The 14,952-nt window shown below is 35.8% G+C and overlaps 1 protein-coding gene across 5 annotated transcripts in view; it reads right to left on the bottom strand.

The window, feature by feature from the left end:
- DIP2C (disco interacting protein 2 homolog C) overlaps positions 1-14,952 on the bottom strand; it is a 420,860-nt gene that overhangs the window by 172,144 nt on the left and 233,764 nt on the right. For all 5 annotated transcript variants that reach the window (XM_058183966.1, XM_058183967.1, XM_058183969.1 and 2 more), the window contains exon 2: positions 2,897-2,968. In XM_058183966.1, coding sequence (XP_058039949.1) covers positions 2,897-2,968 — 72 coding nt within the window. The remainder of the gene's footprint in view (positions 1-2,896; positions 2,969-14,952) is intronic.

The following is a 14,952-nucleotide window of genomic DNA, read 5'->3' as shown; positions in this document are numbered from 1 at the left end:
AAAATTAGGTGAGCACCATCTACTTAAAATCAATGGCCAAGTTTCACAAAATGCCTTCTTAATCATCTGACTTTTTATATTCTTTTAAAGAAAAGGGATAGCAGGATCTCTCAGAAGGGCAATTTTGATTCCAAATTCCCTCCTTTTTTAACCCCTGATTTAGATACTATGGTGTCACATAGGGAATCTGGGGAATACATACATTTCAAAAGCCTTCTTAAATATTTGGAGAAGAACTGAAATAAAATCCTGATACTGCCTTGTTTGGGAAAACTTAGTGAAACCTTTCGAGACTAATGGAAGAGTTCCTGCAGCAATTAAATCCACAATGTGAGTCCATGCAACCTTTTTTGAACCCACATTTTGCTTCCCTCATCTGTACAGAGCTACATGTTGATTACTGAAGCGTGACATTCAAATTCCAGATTATATTATGCCCAAGCAAGGCAGGATTTATAAGTAAACGACAAAGCTTCTTTAAAACCAGCTAATAATCCTGCTTGTCTGGGTGCAATAAAACCTCATCCTGGATTCAGATGCCATGCAGTACTGAGCTAGTCTGACTCATTCACCTGCCGGCATGAGTGGGAAAATAAGAGGATAAAGCAGGAAGAAATAGGCCATTTAGCCTTGGCTTCTATGCATATGGAAATAATCCTATGTGTAACTGTCCCTTGCTCCTGTTCTATAATAAGACATATAGAGATCTATTTATATTATTGTAACTTTCTTTAAGTTATAAATGCATGCTTGTATAAAGAATTTTGCTCCATTATTGGCTTTTTCTTTCTCTCATTAAGAGAGAAAGACAGGGTAAAGAATGCGACCAAACCTAATCAGACCTCATTGATCAACTAATAGTACTCTGAACAGATTTTATTTATGTAGGGCAGGAAAGATAGACTACTGCACTCAGGAATCATAGAGGGAAGGGGAAGACACTCATAGAATCATAAAATCATAGGGCTAGAAAAGACCTTGGAGGTCTTCTAATTCGAATCCCTGCCCAAGGGAGTTGGATTTTAATATACCTATTCTTCCTTGCTATTGTGCTTATTTTGATTTGGATTCTGCATTTATTTGCTTTGTAAGAGAAAGTGATACTGGCACAATTGTAGAACTTCCTACCCATCATGTCACCCTATCGCTGAACATCAGTGAAGTCAAGCAATTACTGTGCCAGCTGGAGTTTTGTGCTGTCCATGACTCATTGCTTGCAGTGGACTATTAAGGGTTTGGTGGTACATCAAGTTTTTATACTCTGTTATGGTACCAGGTGAAATCCTCTACTTTCTTACCTGGCCCTCTGCCACCTCCTTGATGCTAAACAGCTATAATTGTAAGCGCAGAAAAAAATTAGCCAGCAGGCAACTAAGATGTAAAACCCTTCTAATGCCTGGCCAGATACCTTCAGCTATTAAAATATATATATATATATACATTTGTTTTTTGAGAGTTGTCTGGTTGATCCATACCAAAGAGCCAAACAAAGAAATTTCACTGCCTTAATTATGAATGAAATAATCACCTATTTTTCACTATTTAATTTCTGCTACTGTTATGTGGAACACAGGGAAATGCGCCAAGGTGAATGCTGTCATTTGTCCCACATACTGATAACTGAGATAGCCTTGTCCCTTTGGACACTTTCCAGTTGAATTTTAAATACATCTTCCAAGATTCCTTAGCCAAGCTAAGCAGCTGGGCAGTTTTGGAAGAGGCAGATCCAACAGATTAGGGAGAAATAATTAGAACACAGTTGATATGAGATGTACTGTCCCTAAAACTGAAAGGACATGGGTTAAAGGAGTTTCATTCTGATCTATAAGACCACCACCAAAGAAAGGCAATGGGAAATTTCTCTTTGGCTCCAAGGTGCTTAAATGTCATCTATGGAGGGATGCTAGACTTTCTCTTGTACTGTTCAATATTTGGAGTGCAGTGTCCAGAGAATGGATTTGATAATCTATCTCTCCTTTCTCATTTTGTCCAAAATCTGTGGATATTCCTTAGTAGGTAATGATGGACTAAATGAGAGTCAGTTAAGTGAAGCTGGGTCCACTTAAGACAGAGATCGTGTGGACAGATGTTCTTCAGGCCAGTAATTTTGAAGGTTGTTTGTCATGAATGAGCATTCCCTCCAACGGTGCGTATCTAAAGGATTTTACTCAGTTCCAAATTTTATCAGATTTTGACACATTCTATAGACGTATTCTGCTAATAATGCCTACTTTTGGAAATATCCATTTCTTTAGGAAAATATCTTTGAGGGAGATGGGCAGTTTAGAAATATGAAATATAAATACCTGTTGTTTTTAAATTTGAAATAATTAAAATATGGCCAGATATTATTTATTTCCATAATTTTAGCTGAAAACAATTCAATACTTTTCAGCAATCTCATCTAGCTCCATTTATCATGTGATTCCTATTGCTGCATGGTGGCACAGTGGTTAGAGTGTGGTTTAGCAGGCTAACTCTTCCCACTGCTAAGAGTTCAATCCTGACCACCTCAAGGTTGACTCAGTCTTCTGTCCTTCCGAGGTCAGCAAAATGAGGACCCAGATTATTGGGGGCAGTATGCTGACATTTGTAAACCACTCAGAGAGTGCTGTAAAGCACTATGGAGCAGCATATAACCCTAAATGCTAGTGCTATTGTTATGAAACTGGGATGGGAATGAGAAGAGATGGACACCTAGGCAATATATTTAAACAAGGAGACAAACATTTGTCCACAAAAACTAGCTAGTGGGAAGAACTGACATACATTACACAATAGTGACAGATTCTTTTGTGCCTCCAGATAATAAACTCTCTACGATGCACATTAACGGATTGTTATAATGATTAATACACATGACAGTTCCATGCACTGATTTTAAATTTCTACATACCTGGAGGTTGTGGCAAGTAGGCCCCAATTAATTTTGATCTCTTCTTTTCATAGCCCTTCTGTGTGATGTCACCTGCCAAAGAAAGCAAAGAAAATCAAGACAAGCTTTAATGAGGAAAGAACTCATCCACTCAAGTCAAGAAGGTAAATGCTTTCTCTCTGTGCCACTGTTTGTTTTGGTGATCATAATGAATAAATGTTTGAAAATATATTATTTCCATTTTGCCTGGAAAAGATCATTTAAGCTGCAGCCATTTTTGGCAACTAAACTCCCAGTGTAGTTTTCTACTAGTTGTGGAAGTCCAAGATTCAGAGGGCTGCATTGTCATTGCGATATTCGGTCTTACAAAAATACAGCAGCTTTCATTATGTTAATCAACAATGGATTATATAGGATATTTGAGCCGGTAATGGCTGGCAAAGGACATTGCCAATTAGCATTTTCCACCACTATTAATGGGATTCTTTAATCAAGCATGAAGGATGCACAAAAGATTTGGAACTGTTGGTACACCATTCAAATAATAGTATTGTATAAACATTTGGCTAAGCTTTTAAGAGCTACTTGAAGACAAAAATGCAAAGCATCAATTGCATCAAACTTCTCAAGGCTATAAAAAGATACTATTTCTATCCCTTCAGCCATACGGTTGAGATGATTTTTTTGACAGACCAAATACTATGTCCTGAGATGCACCAAAAGCAAAAAATAAAGACAAGGGCATTAATTGACTGGTTTTGCTAATAAATCACAAAGCTTTATATGGTTTTATTCCAGCACTTTGGCAAGCTTTGATCATTAGCAGCACCTCCTGGCATTCTCCAAATGCTGATCTTGAGCTGTCTGAAAATTTGGGACGCTCCAGTCCCAGAGCCTCAAGAGGACAACAAATTTATTTATAAAATGATGGGGCAATAAGGTAAGTCATTCATTCTGAAAGCAAATATAAGTGGCTTTCTCCAATTGTGGCTTCCAGTAATTTCCATTCAGTGGCAAACTACTTTAAAACTTTGAAATCCTATTTTATTACTTTTCTTTCTTAATTATTTATCTGTTGCTTCAACTGCTTTAAGCAGGGTATTCAGCACATCCATAACAAGAGGGACTACAGTCCATATAGTTAATTAATCCTTGATTTATGACTGATCCCTTAGTGACTCTGAAGAATGATGGATTTCCCAAAAGCTACCTATGACCCAATTTCCAAGTTATGACAACTGAATGCACACGCATGCACATGTACACAATTTCCAAGTTATGACAACTGAATGCACACGCATGCACATGTACACACACACAGACAGACAGACATACATGTGATCACATCTTGGACACTTGGCAAACAGCTCACATTTACAGCTGTTTGCAGCATCCCACTGTTATGTGTCTACAATTTTCAATGATTTTTTTTTTGCCAATTTCTGGTGTTTACTTCTGGTTTCCAACAAAAACAGCCAGTGGGTAAAAATACAGTCTCTTAATGACCAGCACAAAAAATATCATAAAATTGGTTCCGATCATGTGGTCACCTGCTTAATGACTGCAAAAACACTTTAGGCCAGAATTACCATTGTAAGCTAAGGACTACCTGTATCTCAATTCAGGAATTAATAACCATTAACCCAACTGCATCAGAAAAACTCTAGGCATAAACAATCACAAAAGGAAGGGAGGATATTTACTTCAGTCCCCAAAAGTTTACTAGGAGAAAAAAAGAAATCTTGACCTCCCTAAATTCTAAGTGCCTTTGAACCAGGGGTAAAATCCAGCCGGTTCTATCCAACTCGGGCAAACCAGTAGCAGCGGCTGTGGGAGGCTCCACCCACCCACACGGATGTCATGACATCACTTTTTTGTGACATTTTAAGCATGTGAAAATGACAGCATGGGTGAGCAGCGCGAGCGCGTACACGGCGCACACACATTGGCCAAACCGGTAGGGAAAGTAAGTAAATTTCACCCCTGCTTTGAGCTCTTCTAATTCCAAGAGGGAGGAAGAGGATGGCACACTGTTATGTAGACAAAGGGTAGCACAGAGAAGGCCCACTATTATGGTTACTAAGAGTTTCTCAATTTGCAAATGGCTATAGCTATGTGGGTATGAACATGAAAAAACTAGGGCTTTACCTTTTTCATGTTCATACCCACATAGCTATAACCATTTGGAAATTGTTAGTAGTAAGTTTAGATGAAGGTGATTGTCGTGTCCCACTCCTCCGCTGACGGCCGGGTCAGGGAAATCCGAATCAGGCTTGCCTCTGAAGCTCTGCCCAAAGTCCTAGCAAAGTCCTCAGAGCAGGCAGGAGACCAGTAAGTGACTTCAGCAAGATAAGTTCGACTTTGCCTGACTCAGAGACTGCCAGAAAGCAGATCCTTTATATAGGCCATGGGGTGTGGCTCCATGACTCAGCACTCATTAAGGCCTGCCCCTCCCTTCCTTCTGTTGCCTCCGCCTATCCAATCTTCTGATGCGAGGGTCACTCCAATCAGCAGTTGGTAATAAACCCTCCTCAGGCTCACATGCTGTGGAGGAGGGGGAGGGGTCTAGCTGCTCCGTTTGCCTGGGCATGGAGTCAGGGCTGGGGCCGGGAGGTGCTCCTTCTTCTGCAGTTTGTCTGGGCATGGAGCCAGGACTGGGGCCGGGAGGCATACATTCCTCCGTGTTTGGGAGCAGATAAGAAGGCCCCGGCTGCTCTGAGGGCGGGCAAGACACAACAGTGATAGCCTATGACAGCCATTTTGACTTTTTAATATATTCACTGTGGATCTTCTTTCTAGACTCGGCAAGTTTCACCAACAAACATTGTACATGTAGTTGAAAAGCCTCAAAGCATCTGCATAGAAAAGACCGAAGAAACTACTTGGATAAAACAGCGAAAACGTTTTGAACCAATAAGAAAAAAGAAGTCCAGTTGCCGTGACTCAACTTCCAGACAATTCATCTGCATAGATTCCTCTGACATATAAAATAATAATAATTTCTAAATGAGTACTCTATGCTGTGATATTTTGAAGACAAACAAATTTACCTAAATTAAGTCATATTTGGAAGTTCATGATGTTTAGAAAAAAAAATAGTGGGAGAAAATAGCTGAAAGTTTGTGGAGGAAGTTTGATCTGTGGAAGAATCTAATCACAGAGTTGAGAATACAGACAGTTTTCGACTTACAACCACAACTGAGCCCAAAATTTCTGTTGGTAAGCAAGACAGTTGTTAAGTGAGTTTTGCCCCATTTTATGATCTTTCGTGTATAGTTATCTGCATCTCAAACAATCCATCTATTAAACTACTGAAGTTTGCAGATGATACAACAATGATTGGTCTCATTCAAGACAACGATGAATCCACATACAGACGGGAGATTGAACAACTAACCTCGTGATGCGACCAGAACAATCTGGAACTGAACACACTCAAAACCATAGATAATGGTGTAGACTTTAGAAGAAACCCTCCCATACTACCACCTATTACAATACTAGACAACACAGTATCACCAGTTGAGATCTTCAAATTTCTAGGTTCTATCATATCTGAAGACCTAAAATGGACCTAACATCAAAAATGTCATCAAAAAAATACAACAAAGAATGTTCTTTCTGCATCAATTCAGGAAGCTCAAACTGCCCAAAGAGCTGCTGATTCAGTTCTACAGAGGAATTATTGCGTCTGCCATCTGCACCTCTATAACTGTCTGGTTTGGTTCTTCAACCCAACAAGACAGACACAGACTTCAGAGGATAATTAGAACTGCAGAAAAAACAATTGCTACCAACCTGCCTTCCTTTTTTTTATAAAAAGTTTTTTTATTTTGAACATATTAAAACACAAGACAAACATACAACATTATATACATATCACTGTTTCTTATCAGCTATTCAAAGTGGTCCTTTCTTACTATTTATACATATTTTAATTCTATCTTATTCTACTTTTATATTATTTATCTTCCTTTATTTTATCTAAATTTCATCTACATTCACCTACATTTTCTTTATTTCATCTACATACAGATTTTACCTGTTGTTCAATTTTCATTATCTTTCCTATTTTCCAACCATTCATACCATCTACATTAGACCTTATAATATTCTGTATCCTCTTTTTCTTTGATTTCTTTTGTGAGTTTATCCATCTCTGCACATTCTAGGATTTTCTTAATGAAATCTTCTTCTGTTGGTGGGTTCTCCTTCTTCCAATTTTGCGCGTAAGCTAACGTGCTGCTGTTAATATACGTAGTATTAAGTATTGTGTATCATTTATATAGTTTTCTGTTGGAATCCCTAATAAAATTGTTTTGGCTCTCCCTTTATTGATTCCTGTATTATCTCCTCTAACCATTTTTTGATTTTAGCCCAGAATTGTTTTGCCACCCGACAGGTCCACCAGAGATGATAGTAAAATGAGCAGTCTCCTATTAGATCATTCTAACTCGCCCCCCCCCCCAAAAAAAGCATTTATTTTGGCAGAAAGAAAGCAAAACTCTCCAGTAATAATTCAAAAATAAAAATGTTGTCAACAATAAGAAATCTGGGAGACAGACTTCCTGTTTGGCACCGTAGGTGATGGCGGTGATCTTTACGATCACCAACCTCTGGATTATGTGGAATCGCTAGGACAGCTTAAATCTGCTGTCCAGCGGTTCGGAAAACCCCCTCTTCGGGAGAAGGAGAAGGGGTGAGCTGAGGGCAGAGGTTGAATTTCCCTAAAGCCCCTGAGAAAAAAGGGGTTTGAAGGGTTAAGTTCCTCCAGCAACCAAGAGCTCCAGATCCGAGGATTTTTCTGCTTTGGCGGAACCAATCACCACGACCAAACGCCGAGATTTATTTTGGACAATAAAGGATTATACCGGACAGAACGAAAGTGGGAGAACTTTAAGCAAGTAGCCAAGCCGATTCCCCGATACTTTGTAACAAGCTTGAAAACAGCAAGAAAATGGAGGCGAATTGTTAACAAGTTAACGAGTGGAAAGCGAAAGTGATACTTTCAGCTTGTGCCTCTGCAGTTGGTAATTTGCATGTTACTTGCTGCTTTAACTCTTAGCTGCCTGCTGATAGAACCTAGGGAGATTTTTTAAATACTGCTTTAAAAGACTGTGTTTCTCAGAAGTTAAGAAGATTTAAAGTGAATATTAAGTTGGAAATAAATAAATAAATAATTTTATAGAAGATGGCAGCCAAACAATTAAAGTCTACTGTAACAAAGAGCTTTGGAACTTTATCAGCTGGTGCCTCTCCAGCTCATACAGCAGAGACTAGAACATTGAATTTAGAGGCGTTACAAGAGAACTTAAAAGGCTTTATAGAAGAAAAATTTAAAGTTATAACTGATGAGATGTCTGAAATGAAAGAGCAGATATCAGAAATTCAAGTGGGAAATAAAGAAGTTAAAGAAGGATTTGTAATGGCAGTACAAAGTTTGGCAACGAATGTGATTTTATTGGAAGAGGAGGTTGAAGAAATTAAGCAACATAATTCAAAATTAGAAAATAAAATGGCTGAATTTCAAAGTAAAATGGAAAAACAGATGATGAAATAGTTTTGATACAATACAGAAATATGGAATTTGCTCTAAGAATTCGTGGTCTGAAAGAGAATAAAGAAGAGGATTTAAGGAAATTTTTCTGAAGTATTTGCTGAGATATTAGCAGCTCGTCCAGCAGATGTGGCTTATCAAATTGATAAAATATATCGTGAATTCTTGGATAGCAAGGCAAAAAAGTTGCCAAGGGATGTTGTTATTTATTTTACAAATAGAACAGTGAGAAATCAGATTTTGCAAGCCTCATATAAGGGGAGAAGATTCAGATTGCTGGTCAGGATATTTTAATATTAAAGGAAATTCCACCAAAATGTTAAGAGCTAGAAAGGAATTTGCCTTCCTGGTGAATGAACTTAAAAACGTCAGATTGAATATAGATGGGATATTCCAACTGGTATAATAGTATATTATGTAGGAAAGTACATCGTCTCAATACAGTTGGAAAAGCGAGAGAATTTTATGTTGAGGCATTAAAGTTGGAAGTCTTTCTCCACTGGATGCTAGAAGAAAGGAGACTGAAGTGAAGGAAAGAGAAGTGAAGCAGGTTCAAGAACAGATTGTGATGGAAGAAGATTTATTACAAGTGTTGGAAATACCTATGACGGGTCCAGATTCAAAAGAACAAAGGCTGACAAGAGCTGCTGCTAAACGCAAGGAACAAGAGATGAAGGCACAACAACAACTGGCAACTACTACAACGGAAACAGTGGAGGAGCAAGGCCTAAAGCAAAATGTGATTTATGGCTAGTGTTCCAAAAGTTTCCTTTGGCCGATAATGGCAATTAAACTATTATCTTGGAATGTTAATGGTTTGAATTCACCAGAAGAGAAGGAAAGTATTTCACTATTTGAAACAATTTAAAATGACATTACTTGTTTACAAGAAACACATATTAGATCTTTAGACCAGAAATATTTGATAAATTCAAAACTGGGAGTACATTTTGTTGCCTCCTCTTTGGAGAAAAAAAATGGTTTAGTTATATATATAAAGAAGGATATATCAGCAAAATTAATTGAGGTGGATAAGCAAGGAAGATACATTGCTATTGAACTCTTGTTGGAGGGAAAGAAGACATTATTAATAGGAGTTTATGCTCCAAATCAACAACAAGAAAATTTTTCAAGTTTTACATAAAAGAATAGTATTTTGGGATTATAAATCATATATATTAATGGGTGATTGGAATGGTGTGTTGGATACTCAAAAAGACAAAAAAAGCTTAAGGAAGATATCAAGCCGGGCAAAATTACCAAAGGCTTTTTTTGAAATGATGGAGGACTTGGAATTAAGAGATATTTGGAGAGAACATAATACAGAAGAGAGGGATTTTACCTTCTTTTCTGATAGGCACCAATCATTTTCGAGGATTGATTTTATTTTGATTACTAATGACTTGTATTCTAGAGTGAAGAAGACGAAGATTTGTTCAAGAACTTTATCTGATCATAGTCCAGTTTGGATTGAATTTGATCGGGAAAAGGAGGCTAGGAGATCATGGAGGTTGAATGAGAATTTGTTTAAATATGAACAAAATGTAAATGAATGTAAAAAACAAATGAAAGAATTTTTTATTATGAATATGAAAAAAGAGACATCTATAGAGATGATTTGGGACTCCAGTAAGGCTTATATGAGAGGAAATCTTATACAAATGAATATTAAATACAAAAATAAATTGCAGAAAAAGAAAAAGGAACTGGAAGAGGAAATTAAAAGAAAGAACAATTAGTGATAAATAGCCCAGGAAATAGTAAAATAAAAGAATCAATAAATATATTGAGAGGTCAGTTTAATATGTTGATGGCAGATCAAGTAGCAATTAATTTACAATATGTAAAACATAATACGTTTAATAATGCCAATAAGCCAGGAAGATGGCTTGCCTATTTAATAAGGAAAAAACAGAAATCACGAGCGATTGATAAAATAGAATATAGGGGTAAGGAAGTTTATCAAAAGAACTTGATTAAAAAGCATTTTAGAGTATTATAGTAAGTTATATTCTAGGGATATGGTTGATGATACAGAGATAGAAAGATATTTACAACAACAAAATATTTGTGAGCTTACAGAAAATCAAAGAGAAGAATTGAATCAATTAATTACTTCAGAGGAAATTTTCTTAGCAATTAAACAACTTAAAATCGGTAAAGCACCAGGAACAGATGGTTTAACAGCTGTTTATTATAAAATTTACAAAATGAGATGGTTGAACCACTTAAAGAGTTATTTAATAAAATTCAAATGGGAGGAGATGTTCCCCCTTCATGGAGGACAGCCTTTATTTCGTTAATACCGAAGGAAGATCGAGATGGTATTAAAGCAGAGAATTATAGGCCTATATCACTTTTAAATACTGATTACAAGATATTTACCAAGATATTGGCTAATAGATTAATGCCAGTGATGAATCAAATAATTCATAATGATCAGTCAGGATTTATTAAGGGTAGGCAGATGAGATATAATGTGAGGCAAATCGTAAATTTACTTGAATATTTGGAACGAAACAACCAAGTATCAGCGGCATTCCTTTTTGGATGCTGAAAAGCTTTTGATAGATTGGATTGGCAGTTTTGTTTAAAGTAATAGAAAAATGCAATTTGGGGATTATTTTATTCGTGCAATTAAAGAAATATATCAGAAGCAAACAGCACAAATAATAGTAAATGGTGGGTTAACAGAAACTTTTAAAATTGAGAAAGGGACGAGACAGGGATGTCCCTTGTCCCCATTACTTTTATTTTAACTCTAGAAATTCTTCTGAATAACATACGTGGTTCCGATCGAATAAAGGGAATTAGAGTTAAACATCAAGATTATAGATTAAGAGCTTTTGCAGATGACCTGGTTGTTACTGTATCTCAACCAATATACTCAGTAACTGGTTTAAAAGATATAATTGGTCAGTATGGTAAAGTATCTGGATTTAAGGTGAATCAGCAAAAGACAAAGATGATAACTAAAAATATGAATATACAACAAAAGAAGAGTTAGAAAGAACTTCAGGTTTTGAAATCGTTAAAAGGTTAAATATTTAGGAATATATATTACAGCTTCAAATGTTAAATTATACAAAAATAATTATGAGGTATTGTGGCAGAAGGTATGGAAAGAAATGGAGAGTTGGAAGAAGTTACAACTATCTTTGCTGGGAAGAATAGCGGCTATAAAAATGAATGTTTTGCCCAGGTTTTTGTTTTTGTTTCAAATGATACCGGTGTTTAAGAATGATATTAAATTACAGGAATGGCAAAAGGGATTAGTAAATTTGTATGGATGGGCAAAAACCAAGAATAAAATTAAAAGTAATGCAGGATATAAGGAAAGGGGGTCTTAAAATGCCTAATTTAAAATTGTATTATGAAGCAGTTGTTTTATCATTAATTACTGATTGGATTAATTTAACTGAGGAAAGAGTTCTGAATATAGAAGGTTATGGTTTGTTATATGGGTGGCATGCCTATTTATTATATGATAAGAAAGTTGATAAAATATTTAAAAATAATATAATTAGAAATGCATTATTGAGGGTTTGGAGGAAATATCAATACAAATTAGATGGAAAGATTCCAATATGGGCAAACCCGAGACACATGATAGAAAATATAAATATATATCAAAAGATGGAGGTAGTTACTTATAAAGAACTTCTTTGTATGCAAAAGGTAGAATTACAATTAAAATCTAGAGAAAAGATGGGGGAAGAAGGGAAAAATTATACATGGTTCCAATATGGACAACTACAAGCTAGATGGAAATTAGATCAAAAAATAGGTGTTAAGCAAATTGAGGATAATTTGTTAAAACAAATGAGAGATCAAGGTCAACAGCATATTAAGAGGTTGTATAATGTATTAGTAGAAATAGATTCAGAGACTGATTTGGTTAAGGATTGTATGATTAAGTGGGCACAAAATTTTCAGCAACCAATAATGTTGGAAACTTGGGAAAGAATTTGGGTGAGGAATGTTAAATTTACACAAGCGCAAAATATGAGAGAAAATTTTTATAAGATGTTTTATAGATGGCATTTAGACCCCAAAAAATTGTCATGTATGTATCCTAATGTACAGGCTAAATGCTGGAGATGTGATTGTGAAGATGCTACTTATTATCATATATGGTGGACTTGCAAAAAGTTAAAGCATTTTGGATTAAAGTATGGTGGATCATGCAGAATATTTTGAAAAGAAGATTAAGTTTACCCGCAGTTCTTTTTACTAGGAATAATTATGGATTGTACAGCTATAGAGACTAAATTGATTCTGAACTTAATAACAGCCATAAGACTTTTGATTGCTCAATATTGGAAGAAAGAAGAATTACCTACAATTGAAGAATGGACTCTTAAAGTATCAAATCTGGCAGAAATGGCAAAAATCTCTGCTTACTTGAAAGACTATACACAAGAAAAATATATTTTAGAATGGAAAATGTGGATTGATTATATTCAAAATAAGTATCAGATAAAAAAATATCAAATAGCATATGAGTAAATTTAGGAATAATTTGTATTAGATATATTTTTGAAGGAGAGGGAATTGAGAGTGTGAATAAGCGTGGAGACTAGAGATTATAATTTAGGAATTATTTTAGATTATGATTGTTAGTTTTGATACCCTGCATTTTGTTCTGGGAAGTCGGGGTGGGGGTAAAGGGAAGGAATTGGGGTTGAGGTTAGTGATGGAGTGATGGTTAATGTACAGGGATTATTGAAGATGTATAAATATAATTAATGTAGGGTCGGGTCTGACCAGTTGCCATTTTAGAATGGTGGGGAGGGAAAAGAGAGAGTAGGAGGTAGGAAAGAGGAGAAGAGGAAGGAAGAGGGGTAGAAGAGGAGAAGAGTGTAGGGTGGAGGAGGAGGAGGTAGATAAGAGAAGGAGAGGAAGGTTTGGAAAGTAAAAGAAGGTAGAAGAGGGAAGAAGGTTAAAAAGGGGGGTGGTGACTGGGCAGGCCCGACTAATTGTATATAACTGTACATTGGATGAATTATTTGATAAGATTGTAAAAATAAAACTTTTTTATAAAAAAAAAAAAAAAAAAAAAAAAGAAATCTGGGAGACACCACCCTGGAACTGCCCTAGAATTGTTGAATATCTCCACATAAGGATTTAACTAAACACAAACATTTTCAGATGGAAAACAAAAACTGGTTTTAATCAAGGTTCAAGCACATGCAGATCGTGAAACCAAAATATCGAGGAGGGGGAATCTTATATCCCAAAGTCTGAGGATTTCAGACGAAAGTCAGCTTCCATCCCCCCAATCTATTTTTATCCTCCAAATAGTCAAGTTGCTATACAGCTTGTTTGCTGCCAATGACTCAAATTTACTGTCAGCATCTTGACAAGAGAGATTTGAATGAAACAACGTTCCTCATAAATGAGTACTATGACTCACTGATTCCTCTCACTGATGATGCAGAGTCTCTCCGTCTGCCCTTCCAAAAATACACAAGGAGACAAGGGATTACAGCTTGAAGGAAGCAATCTGCAGAAAGCATTGAGAGGGGGAAAAACACACCCAAACTGAGAGAGATGTATTTTGCAACCTAGCCAACATTCAGGTCAACAACTAGACTGACTGTACATCTTTAATAGGCTTTTGGACTACTAAAATGACCATCTGAAAGCTATCCAGTAAATAACTCTTGAAATCAAGAGGGGTTTGAAGAGCAATGGTTAGACAGTTGTTATTGTGCAATTGAACCACTGGTAATGAAATGTCTGCCAAAAAATAAATAAAAAAATCAAGCTTTGAGAACACCAAGGATTCCACAATTCATCCCTGAACTATATATATTTGCTTCTAATATTTATTATTATTATTATTATTATTATTATTATTATTATTATTATTATTATTATTATTATTATTATTATTATTATTATTTATTATAGCAATATTCAGAACATATATAAAATTAGAGGTATGGATGAACTATGAGGTATTTGGATTCCACCCTTAAATCTGGAAAATGATTCAGGATCAGTTCTTCTCCCGTATAGTCTGAATATCATTTGGGCAAACAAATGTGAAAAAAATCAAAATATTAGAATAACATTCACTTTTGAATAGTAAAAATATATAAAAATAAAACTACATTTTATTTTTTTTAATTTATATCCTACCTTTATTATTTGTACAAATAACTCAGGGCAGCGAATATATATAATACTCCTCCCTCCTCCTATTTTCCCCATAACAATCATCCTATGAGGTACTGGTAAATTGAGCTGAGTGAAGGTGACTGGCCCAAAGCCACCCAGCCATGTTCATGCCTATGGTGGGACTAGAATTTACAATCTCCTTGTGATTGGCTCATAATTTATTTATTTTTATTTATTTATTGTTTATATTTATATACCGCCCTATCTCCCAAAGGACTCAGGGCGGTTTACAGGCATTTAAAAGCAAATAAATACAATCTAAAAACAATTAAAAAACTTATTCAAAAAGCCTAACAATTAAAAATATAAAAAATAAAAACCCAAGTTAAAGCCC

The sequence above is a fragment of the Ahaetulla prasina genome, chromosome 4 (assembly GCF_028640845.1).
Source record: "Ahaetulla prasina isolate Xishuangbanna chromosome 4, ASM2864084v1, whole genome shotgun sequence".
Lineage (NCBI taxonomy): Eukaryota > Metazoa > Chordata > Lepidosauria > Squamata > Colubridae > Ahaetulla > Ahaetulla prasina.
Note: the sequence above shows the minus strand (reverse complement) of the source record. Positions and strands in the feature narration are given on the sequence as shown.